Source organism: Bufo bufo, chromosome 2, assembly GCF_905171765.1.
Source record: "Bufo bufo chromosome 2, aBufBuf1.1, whole genome shotgun sequence".
NCBI lineage: Eukaryota > Metazoa > Chordata > Amphibia > Anura > Bufonidae > Bufo > Bufo bufo.
In genome coordinates this window covers 141,411,556-141,424,060 of record NC_053390.1, presented here as the reverse complement: position 1 = coordinate 141,424,060, position 12,505 = coordinate 141,411,556, and the positions used below count along the sequence as shown (strand labels likewise).

Sequence of the window (12,505 nt, the reverse complement as noted above, 5' to 3'; positions counted from 1 at the left end):
ACAATCAAGCACAGTAGACCAATATATGGCGAAAAAACCCCCACTCTTATGGCATGCATGTGGCTGTTAAAGACTTTTGGGGCGACAACCTTGATATCAGGAGATTTCACATTGGACATGGATATAATTCTCAGCACAAAACGGGTCAATAACATGAGCATAGGAGCATTTCTACATCATATGGTGTTATATATTCAGCTGTATACAGCTTTTCTGACCTCCTACACCAAATGTTAAAGAATGTAAAAAAAAAGTGTTTGTTAGCCCTGCTCCCCGTACCTGGGATTCTGTCCCCATATGCAGGTACGGGCGCCGGGCTTCTTCACTCCTTCCCGCTGCTGCACGCCATGCTGACAGGAGTGGGCAGCGGGGTTCTTAGCTGTGGTGTGCATTCCTGCCACCAGCATCTCCCTCTTGGCTCTGAGCAGAGCTTGCACTCTGGCTTAGAGTTCCTTGTGTCTATTTAGGGTGTGCGCAGGCGTGTCTCTCCCCCCTTAGTGAGGCAGCCTGCGGAAGCCCTCTATCTTCCCCTGCCTATGGCTGGTCTGCAGTAGGTATTTAAAGGCGCCTCCTTCTACAGGAAGACGCCTGAGCAACTTAGGTTCCTAGCTTGTCTAGTTTCCTGTTTGAGCTAATGTGTTCTGTTGGTTCTTGTCTTTCTGTATACCGGACTTTGGATTACGTATTACGGACTGACCCTGATCTACGTTTACGGACTCGTACCCTGACTACACGTCCGTCTGATCAGCCACTGGGTGTATTGTCACCTGGAGGTCAGTCCAGTGGGTTTACACTCTGGTCCTAATTCCCTCGTGTTCCAATTCCCCTCTGAGGTACCACCTGGTACACCCCTCGGGAAAGTCTCTCCTCGCCATCAGAGGTATCATGTGAAGAACGAGGGGCGTGCTTAGACATAGCCCTCAGAGGGAATTGGTCACGTAGGGCACCCGCTGGTCATAACAATGTTAAAGTTAAACCGATATGTGAACACTGAGCTATCTTCAGCAGTTCTGTGGAGAATGAATGGAGCAGTAGGGTGCATCAGGAGTGAAACACGAGACCCCTGTTCTTGGGATCGGTGAGGATCCCAGCTGTGGAACCCCCACCAATAAGTTAGTTATCCCCTATCCTGTGGATAGGAGATTACTTTATTACTTGGCACAACCCCTGTAATTAGTTCCAGGATGACCAATGGAAGTTGAAACAATTGTAGCTTCAGACCATAACACTATGGAAAACTTATAATTGATTCTGAAGCCCCAAAAAACGAGAAAAAAATGAAGACTGAAATAATGAGAAACTACTACAGATAGAGCAGGTCCTTACATATGGAAGTCAGAAAAAGGTCCTGGAAGCTGGATGTCACTAGCTCCAATGAGTCCAGCCATTCTTCAAGCTCTTGAATAGTGCAGCCTGGTGTTCTTAGAAGCATCACATCCTGGCACCAGGTAGATTGCAGTACATCACATGTAGTACCGCACTGTACTGTAGAGAGCTGCTACTAGTGTGTTACCTGGGAAATGCCAGTGCTGTTTGTCAGTGTCCATGACATTGTACAGTATGATGAATTATGGTCTCATGTTACAATGGACCAGGAAAGACCATTGTATGTTGAAAATATTGTATCCAGTGGTCATTGTAACTTGAGGTAGCGCCATACAGCAGACTCCTAATGATAAGTATGCCATATTCTTTCTTGTTCCCTATTATACAAATGGCACAATATTCTTTTGTGCCATCTGGTATAATAGCCCAGGGTACATGTCATCAGAACATGTGAACCTATACTGTAGGTTTATGATATTTTACGTTATGTAAAAGAGCACCTGTCAGCAGGACAACACTATTAATATGACATATTACCTGCTAGGCTTGATCCTTCAAAGCTGAAGTGCACAGAGGGACAGGACCCTCGCCTCTCAGAATCAATCCTACCAAGCAGTATGCCTGGTTAGGTTGATCCTGCTGATAGGTCTTCTTTAATGGGGTTCTGGGACTTAGATATTGATGACCTGTCCTTAGGATAGGTAATCAATATAAGAGCGTGGGAATCTGAAACCCCGCACCCCCGACTGATCAGCTGTTTTGGGCAGCTGCCATCCACAGAAACTGTACAGAGGATATTGCTGGAAGCAGAAGGCTGCTTCCACTGTGTAGTGGCCATCCTGGGTTACTGCAGCTCATCTTCTATTCAAGTAAATGGTAGCTTAGCTGCAATATCCTGACGCTGAAAACTACGCAGTGGATAGAGGCTTTCGTTCACTGTACAGTTTTGGGCACCCACCAATCTTATATTGTAGACCTATCCTGAGGACAGTTCATCAATATATAAGTTCTGTTCTTCTTATATTTTGTTTTTGCAGAAGCCATGATGGAGGGTGCAGGAGAAGACCATATAAGCTTTGTTCTACTGGATAGTGTGTTGGATATGTACCCAGGATATTCGGAGTGTCAGCAGATTCTTGATGACCTTGATAAAAAGCTAAAAGAAAATACCCAAAGGTAAAGTACAGAACAGTTTGCGCCTAGTACTACATTAATTCCTACCATTTTTAAAAAAAAATTTTTTATTGGGGAGGGCAACTGGATGATGGGGAAGTTTAAAATGAGTAACTTTGTAATTTTATCACCCTTAAAGAGGACCTATCACATGGGTATGGATTTTACTGGTAAAAATAATTAAATATAAATTACTAAAAAAGTTAAAATTGTTTTTATAGCCTGAGCACTGTATGCAAATGACCTGACATTCCACAGGTGAGGAGATCCTGGGATGCCAAGTATGCTTCTTGGTTTTTATTGCATTCTACTTATTTGCAGCTAAAACTTTTTTTCAATTAGTCTTTATTAAAAAAAATTGTCAACAGTTTTTCTTCTACAGCTTTTAGTTCCAGTACATTTGCAGACTAGCGTCTCTCTAAGTCACGCTGAACTGCTCTGTGGGCTGGATCTGCGACCCTGAACTCCTGACAGCTCATAAACACATTATAGCTAACTTCTTATCAAACTGATTAGAATTTAGTTACAATGAGTTAGAGTTGAGTAAATCAATTCTAAAATTCTGAAATTCAACCCAAAGTTATCAAAAGGTTCTGATTCTACCGCACCCGAATTTTGTTTGATTTGGGAGAATCAAGGCAAGAAAGAGAGTGAGAAGAGACTTTTCCAGGCAATCAAAGCAATTTCTGAATAAATTTAACCCAAATCCAATGAGAAGGTTGTTTCGGCCAAATTGGACATGAAGAAATGGTCTCATCTCTGATCATGAGTGTTTATGAGCTGTTAGGAACGTATGGATAATGGCTACAGATCCAGCCAACAGAGCAGCTCCGTGATGGTTTCAGTGTGAGGTAGAGAGCCAGCTGGTCTGTAAATGTACTGAAACCGAAAGCTGTAGATGAAAAACTGTTGGAAATTTGTAATAAACACCAATTGAAAAATGTTTTTATCCCAAAATTAGTAAAATGCAATAATAACATAAATTTCCCCTAAAGGTGTCCATAGCCTTTGAAATATAGAATGGGCTATTTAAACATTGTAGCGCAACAGTCTCCACATCAATAGGTCATAAGATAGTGGCAATCGTGTGATTTACCCATGTGATCTCTTTTTTGGTTGTCCCTTGCTGCATCCCTGTCTGCGCAGCCACTGAACAGTAACTGAGTGAGTCCAGTGCATGCGCAGATACAGGCACCAGAATCTCTAATATCTTCGCACCAGTGGCGGATACCTGCTGGAGTTATCTGTGAGCAGTATGATTTCTTACAGATACTCAGACTGAGTAGAACCAAACAGATCACCTGCCAGAACAGAAAGTCTTTTAAGAAATACATTTATATGGGTTTCTATTACAATTCTCCAAACTCTAAAACATCTAAGAAAGGGCAATGGGAAGGAGAATTTTCACATTTAGTCCACAATAAAAAATAAAAAAAAGACCCTGAAAATAGTATATGCATTTCATAGGCTTATTTTTCACTCTGCCCAACAACTCTAAATAATTCAGCTGTATCTTTTCCCTGTAGGTTATACCTATCATTTCTTATAACTAAAGAGCTCAATAATCTGTATTAAAATACCGTAGGCTTGTTGTCAACAGTATTTGATTGCCGCAACTGAATAGCACTCTGTGTTTAGCGCTTAAATGGTTATTTCCTCGTTGTACTTTGTTGCAAATGAATGAGTAATGATCCTCCGTAGATTCTGGCTTCATAATAATCTGCAAACCTGGATATTCCTTTGCAATTTATTACAAGTCTGTTATATATTGATACGGTGCATTCGGGGCTTCAGATCCTTTTACATTTTCCCCCATTATGTTAGAACTTTGAAAATATAAAATTTTCCTTCATCAATTTTCACTCAATATCCCATAATAAAAAAGTGGAAATTTTAGAAATCTTAGAATTTTTAGAAATATTTGCAAACTTATTAAAACGAAAAATTCTAAAATTTGATAAGGATATAAATAATCAGACCCTTTGCTGTGACACTTGAAATTTAACTCTGGGGACCTCTTTTTTATTGATCATCTTTAAGATGTTTCTAGACTTTGATTGAAGTCTTCCTATGTTAAATGCAGTTGACTGGATATGATTTGATACGAGATGTGACCAAAAACCCAGTGTTCATTCTGACTGAGCTCCAGAGACCCTGTGTGCACTTACTGTTCAGAAGGCCGACCATCGCTGTAGCACTCCACCAATTTGGGCATTATGGCAGAGGGGCCAGAAAGAAGCCTCTCCACAGTAAAGGACACATGGAAGGCTGCCTGGAGTTAGCTAATTAAAAAGCACCGAAAGGACTCTCCGACTGTGAGAAAAAAAAGATTATCTGGTCTGATGAAACCAAGATTAAAATTTTTGGCCTCAACTCTAAGCGGAGAATGTAATTACTCTTAAAGGTGCTTCAGCTAAGTGCTAAGTAAAGGGTCAATGCAATATTTTAGTTCATCTACGCACCGGAGAGGCAGCGGCGGTCGTGCGGGGACCAGGAGCGACTCAGGTGGCAGGGAAAGAGGTAAGTACATTGTGTGTGAGCGGTCCGGGCATTCAGGGGTCGGATAACACTTTTAAGTATGTGACCCTCTTTTTATACCATTCCCCTCTCTTATGGACAGAAGCCTTGTTGGTAAAAAATGTATGTGATCTTTATCCTACAAAGGGCTGAGTGTTGTACAACAGGACATCTCAAACAGTGTAGCTGGGGAGGTAATTTTTGACAAAAGTGATCATATACTGCTTAGACATTTCACCGACTGCACCAATCTCTAATTTAGCAACATAAATTATTTATTTTTGATGAACTGTTCACCAGTCACTCCACCAGTCAGCTGTTTGACCTTGCAGCTAACCATACACAGTGCCGTCCATTGGATAGCAGTTGGGCGTGGTGTTGCAGCTCAGCCCCATTCACTTGAATAAGACTAAGTTGCGCCTGGGCCACGTGGCTGATGAATATGATGTTATTGGCCTAGGAAGAGGCCACAGCGCTCATGGATCAGCGGAGGTGCCAGGAGTCATAACCTTACGAATCAGATATTGATGACCTATCCTCCGGACAGGTCATCAATCTTAATCATCCGGACAACCCCTTTAATTTTGATAAGGACTTTCTTCATTGGTGAAAAATCATGTTGTTCTGGCTTGTGGTAACAGGTTATAAAGTCCTAGTTTACAGAACTATTTTAAAGGGGTATATTTTGTGGTATAGGAAAAAAATATACTAATAGTTTTCGAGATTGCAGTAGTGACATATTAAAGTTCTGCAAAATATAATTTTTTTTATTTGATATAAATGAATAGATTTTAAAAATAATTTATGTATTTTTGTGTCAACGTAGACTTTTATTTTTGTATTAAGGCAAATTACTAAAGTATCTGAAGTATCTGTGCTTTTTTAACGTATTATTTTAAGCCTCTGTATTCACGATGTGTTGTCTCTGGCCAGCATCCAGATTTCGATGCCGGGGATTAGTTTTAGTCCACTGGTAATTGAAGCAGATTTATGTAGGCTACTAGCAGAAAAGCCTGCACAATCCAGTGCACTGTAATCGGTTAGGTTTCACTGATTGAGACACTTCATGATGCCACAATAGAAGCCTTTTCATTCAGAATCCCTAGAGCCAAGGTGTATGGAAGGAGCATCGCATTTCGCAGTCCTGAGAAGAGTTTACACAAGTTAAGAAGATACATGCCAATCTTTTGTCATTCTTAGAACCAGTGTTCACAATTGGGGTTGTCCCATCAGAGATCTGAATGGGCCACAGGCAGTGAGGTATTCTTTCTCATGAAAGTGCTCAGTCTTCATGAAAAGCCTGTTTGATAATGAGAAGATATTCGTTTCACTACACTTTTTTTTAAACTCACTCATGCTTAGAGTTTTCTTGAAAAGGTCTTTTCTTTACCTTTCTCTATGGTGTTTTTCAGCCCACCCAGCCTTAAGTCATTTTGAAGAGGCCTTCACACTGATGTTAACGTGTGTCTTAGTCAATCATATTTGAAGGTTTTTGTTGTTTTTATTTTAGTTTTGCCGTTGCCATGCTAAATTTTCGCATTCTAATTGGATGGCATTTGTAGAGCCCATTTATTCTTAGATTTGTACAGAAAACTATAGGAAAGTATTAGTTTTAAATGTAAAAGTAGTCTACTGTGTTCTTTTTAGTCGTGTTTTTCTTTAAACCTTGTTTAATTCATTCTGGGGGCCCCACTGTACAGCTACATGCAAATATTACCTAGCCTCCGTTTGCAGTTCCCTAAAACTGTGCCATAGATAAGTTTTCCAAGCACTCTGACATATGGAACACAGATATGCACTAACGGGGTCAGGCTCTGACTGTCCCACAGGTGATTTCCAGTTGGGTCCCTGTGGGAGGGTGGGCCCCCAGCCTCCCATCACCTGCATAAAAGGCACACGGCTCAATGCATCGAATGCACTACATACAGATAGTCAACAACATACAGCATCTCAACCAACCAATGTTTCCGCAAACTACCCAGTTTATTATTATAGACACATCGGGTGGCTGAGATGACTTCTAATAGAGAGTCAGGCCACCCAGTAGGGACCTGCCTCAATGTTGCACTATCATCTTGACGTAGTAGTAGCCCGCTGACTGGCTCTTGCCTTGGTCTACAGACCTTGTAGCTACTGATGGACGAACATCTGCCGGGACGGTTCGCGAACGCGATCAAATGTTTGCGAACCGCAAGTTCGCTGCGGGTCCCATTCATTTTAATGGCAGGCGAACCTGAAAAACCTTCAGCTCAAATTTGCAGCCAAGAAATAATTACTAGAAGTGCACAAATAGTCCCACAACATGGACAGTGACATACCAAATGTATTATTCGAATTTGCGATCTCCATTCATTATATATTTTTTTCAATGCCAAATATCAGCAATATAATTTTCGCGTACGCGCATGCGCAAATGCACTATAAAGAAAGTATATTGGTATATAACACCCCGCTTCAATCAGTTTTTTTGGGGGGACGACTGGTATATCACACCAGTAGAAATTATTTGTTCCAATAACGCTTGTCCCTCTATATACCTGCAGTATCGCAGCAGAACCGCACACAACTGCCGCACAATACAAATGCACTATAATATACTTTCTAACATAGAAAGTATAATATAACATTGTATAAGGAAGGCAATCCATTAGAATATACATAAAGATAAAACGTAACCTTTAATAATTTTACTATGAGGGTCCATTCACACGTCCGTAAGTGTTTTGCGGATCCGCAAAACACGGACACCGGCAATGTGCATTCTGCAATTTGTGGACCGCACATCGCCGGCACTATAATAGAAAATGCCTAATCTTGTCTGCAATTGCGGACAAGAATAGGACATGTTCTATTTTTGTGCGGATCCGCAAATGCGGAAGTGCGGATCCGCAAATGCGGATGCGGACAGCACATTCCGGCCCCATTGAAAATGAATGGGTCTGCACCCGTTACGCAAAATTGCGGAACGGATGCGGACCCATTTTGCGGACGTGTGAATGGAAAAGATATCCCTCAAAATGAAAATAAATTAAATTATTAAAGTTAAGCAAAAAGCATAGATGTGGTAGGCAATAACAAGTGCTCAGCGGCACCAAATCAGAAACCATATGTCCCACCACAATCCGGGGGGTTCCAGTGCACATCCATGAATCCAGGAGGGAAAGCAAAAAAACATCTATTCCTGGCCTAGATGATGATGTGGTATTGAAGGACAGGGTGGGAAAAGAACTGTCCCTGATATTCCCCTACAGGGGGTGTTATTCTGGCCCTGATAGCCTAACCACAGACCACCCGCTCTGATAAGAGCGACCCCGTCCGGAACCTTATATAAAAATGGCCCTAGTAGGCCCCTAGCCCCTAGGCCCCTGACTTCCAGGTGATCACTATATAGATCTATGTATTTTTGACTCATTATAAAAGTATATTATAAGTATATTGCACCCCTCTGTGTATCACACCTATGGATAGCACACCTATACCATTCCTTAAAATGACTTTTGTGGCCCTATTAGCTAGCGTTTGGTGTCACTAACAGCCTGTCCCTGCTCCACACAGCAACCTCTCCCTACACTGGCAAAACACTGAATGTAAAATGGCGGCCAGATCAGGTTTATTTATAAGGTAGGGGGTATGTCCATGTGCTGAAACGTCTCAATTGGCTGTCCTGTACCTCCTGATGGATGTGTCATGGGTCAAAGTTCTTCACAATGTAAAAGAATATGGCGGGCGCAAATTTCTCCATATGTTCACATGTTCGGCGAATCGCGAACACGCAAAGTTCGCTGCAAAACTACTGCCGGGTGAACCGCAAGGCCATCTCTACTTGTAGCTATGTGAGCCTCAACACTTGCTCACAGTGCGCCCGACAGCAGCAAGAGGATGATGGTGACCCTCAAGATAATAGTGCAACATTGAGGCAGGTCCCTACTGGGTGGCCTGACTCTCAATTAGAAGTCATCTCAGCCACCCGATATGTCTATAATAATAAACTGGGTAGTTTGCGGAAACATTGGTTGGTTGAGATGCTGTATGTTGTTGACTATCTGTATGTAGTGCATTCGATGCATTGAGCCGTGTGCCTTTTATGCAGGCGATGGGAGGCTAGGAGCTCACCCTCGCACAGGGACCCAACTGGTATTCACCTGTGGGACAGTCAGAGCCTTGGAAAACTTGTTGGCTTGGTCAAGATGAATCCAGGAAGCCAGAATAAGAGAATCTCCAGCACCTCTGAAGTTAAAATGTGTTTTTATTGAAATTCCATTAAAAGGGTTTTCCGGGACTAGAAAATTGATGTGCTATCCTCAGGATAGGTGATCAATATCTGAGCCGCGGTGGTCCAAGTCCTGGAACACCGATGGACAGCTGTATGAAGAGTCCACAGCGCTTTGTTAAACTGTATGGCCTGGCCTCTTACTAGGCCAATGACGTCACATTCATCGGTCACATGGCCTATGTGCAGCTCAGTTCCTTTCAGTTGAGTTGGCCTGAGCTGCAGTTCCAAACACAGCTGCTTTATAATGGACGGCGCCAATGAGCGGAGCCATTATCAGGATGCAGCATGCCTAGATATGCTTGTTCGCTTTTCACCTGATGAATGAATGAAAGCTTTGCAGCCACCTGAATCATGTTATATGAGCTGCCGATGGTGCTGTGTAAACAGGGATCTGCTGCCCAGAAACAATGCATCTTTATGGGGATGAGAAATCGCACCCCGCCGATCAGCTATTGTGCAGTAGTTCCTGTGCCAGATGTTGGCGCTGAAACTACACAGCTCCGTCCATTATTTGTAGTTGATGGAAATGGCTACTGCATTGAAATGAATAAGAGCAGCGCTACAGTAACCATTTCCATCCACCACAAACAATGGATGGAGCGGTGTAGATTCAGCGCCAACTTCCGTCAGTAGAGCTACTACAGAATATAGGGGCGGATTGAGAACTTAAAGTGGACCTAGAAAAAAACCTTAAAGTGGCCCCATGTTGTAGGTGGGTTCAAACTGACAGAAGATGGGCCAAAACAAGTAGGCGTGGACAACCATAGTAGGCGGGGTGGCCTACAATACTGTAGTGCAGCTCAGAATAACGCCCCAGCAGAACCAAATACCACAGGACAGCACAAAATACTGCCACCCTCACCACAGTATTCAACTGTATCACCATCACGAGGACAGTAATACAGTTGAGTTCAGGAGGGCACTTGCGGTCATTGAGCATCAGATCATTATGTACCTGTCCTGCGGCCATCAAGAGCGCTTGAGTGGCCTCCTGGGCATCGGCCCAACCGGGAATTTCCCTGTAGGGTCTGAGGCCAATCTGTCCCTGCCAGAATAGCTGATTGGTGGGGGCGTGGTGTGTCAGACTTCTGCCGATCAGATAATTGTGGTCTCTTCTGAGGCTAGGCCATCAATAGAAACTGACCTGACTGGACAACCCCTTTAAGCATATTTGTAAATCTTTGTTGAGTGCTGTAGATTTCACACAGACATGGCCTGTAGACATTTACTAGTACCAGCCCACTCTCTCGTGAGGTATGCACTTGGACTGAATATACTATGGACTGAATAGACTATAGACTGAATATACAGTTACTTTTTCAGTTCTATATTGGCATTTTTATTCTGTTTCACCATTTTCCCACTCTTTATTATTATTATTTTTATTGCTTTTTTAATAAAATGTGTTCTTTTTGTTTAGCATTGCAAAGTATTTAGAAAACCCTCATCAGGAAGTCCTTAATAGCACTGGCGATATCCTCCACAGCAATGTGGACTACTTCCGGGGGCCGAATAGCTCATCATCCTGGAGATTATATGATACCCCTCATGCTGAAGTGATGACATTCCTGAAGACTTTGGTAAAGCAAAAAATTGTCTAGCAGTGTCTAAAATCTGTTATAGCCAGTTGATGTCATATATCAAGTGGACGGAAGCTAAGCGGCATTAACTCAGCTCCGCCACTACACCTTGAATGTAGTCATGCTTCTGGCTCTGTTCCCGTGTTAGTTCTGGTACCAGCGGCTGCAGGTAACAGCAGCTGATTGGAGGGGTACCCAATGTTGGACCCCCCACAATTTGATATTGATGACCCATTCTGAGGCTAAGTCATCAATATTGTTAGACCAGAAAACCCGCTGAATGTAAAGTTAAAATACCCAGTTCCTCTAGTTCCATGTCCCCCCGTTCATTTAGGTAAAATGGCCGCCAGCTCCTCAGACCACCCAGTAAACGTTGTGCTCCAGTAGTCTGATACTCAGCCAAGCCCTGAAGAAGGTTCTGTTTAAAGTGTAATTATCATGTTTTCATAAAAAAATATATTTTTGCATATGTTACTGCTGCTGCAGTATTATGCATAAAGCAATCTTTAGTTTCTTCACAAACCATTGTTTTCCTTGAGCTTTTCCCTTAGTTATGGCTGTTTTGAACCCTACAATATGAGGATCTTCTCAAGATGGCTCCTCTGCCAGTTCTCTGAGGCCAAAACTGCTTTCCCTCATTTTACATACACCCTTGCTTTAGCCAGCAGCTTCTTGCCAGCCAATCAGATTGAATTACTGAGAGACACGCCTCCTCACTCTGAATCCTAATGCAGGTGTGCAGTGTCTGTCTTCTGTTTACAGTAAAGAGAAGACAGAAATGCCATAGCAACAGTCTTTTAAGGGACAAGTGGAAAGGGACAGGGGACATTAATGAAAGCTGTTATTATAAAGCAATTACAGATCTTTTGGAAATTATTGACAGATTAAGGCCTCGTGCACACGACTGTATGCTATCCGAGACATACGGTCTGTGAGCCGGCCATATGTCCCAGAGCGGCATTGATCGTGCGCAAGGGAGTACACAGCATCATAGAGTACAATGATGCTGTGCATGTCGGGCCGCCCGTGGGGCTATTGTCCCGCACTCATATGATCATATGAGTGCGGGACTATAGCCCCGCAGGCGGCCCGACGTGCGCAGCATCATTGTAATCTATAATGTTGTGTACTCCCGTGCGCACGATCAATCCCGCTCCGGGACATATGACCGGGTCACGGACCGTATGTCTCGGGGGGCATACGGTCATGTGCAAGAGGCCTAACTCAGGTATACATGCCTAGCTCTAATAAACGAGCAAAAAATAAATAAATGACAGTTACACTTTAATGCAGCTCTGGAGCATGAGGCACTGGCAGTCTAAAGGCACTTTTACAAGTCAATAGTCAGGCAAAATAACATTCGTATGAAGATGTATTTGTGATCGTCTTCCCAAGCAAACATGCCCAGCACTCAATAAATGAGCAAATGCTTGTTTGTTGTTGATCGCATCTTTTATGTGGGCATAGCAATTATTGTTTGCTGCCAACAAGCAATGATTGCACATCCCCTCGTGTTAACACGGGATGTGCTGATAGCAAAATGCAAACTGCTCACCGCAGTACGATGATTGGTCCAGTGAAATGTACTAAACTGATGGACATTCTGTCATTGATCATGCTCGTTTATGGGCAGATT

The 12,505-nt window shown here is 42.8% G+C and overlaps 1 protein-coding gene across 2 annotated transcripts in view; it reads left to right on the top strand.

Annotated features, from left to right (window-relative positions):
- Positions 1-12,505, top strand: part of KIAA0825 (KIAA0825 ortholog) — a 481,507-nt gene that overhangs the window by 28,065 nt on the left and 440,937 nt on the right. For both annotated transcript variants that reach the window (XM_040421546.1, XM_040421545.1), the window contains exons 2-3: positions 2,364-2,502; positions 10,710-10,869. In XM_040421546.1, the coding sequence (XP_040277480.1) occupies positions 2,369-2,502; positions 10,710-10,869 (294 nt within the window). In that variant the 5' untranslated portion in view covers positions 2,364-2,368. The remainder of the gene's footprint in view (positions 1-2,363; positions 2,503-10,709; positions 10,870-12,505) is intronic.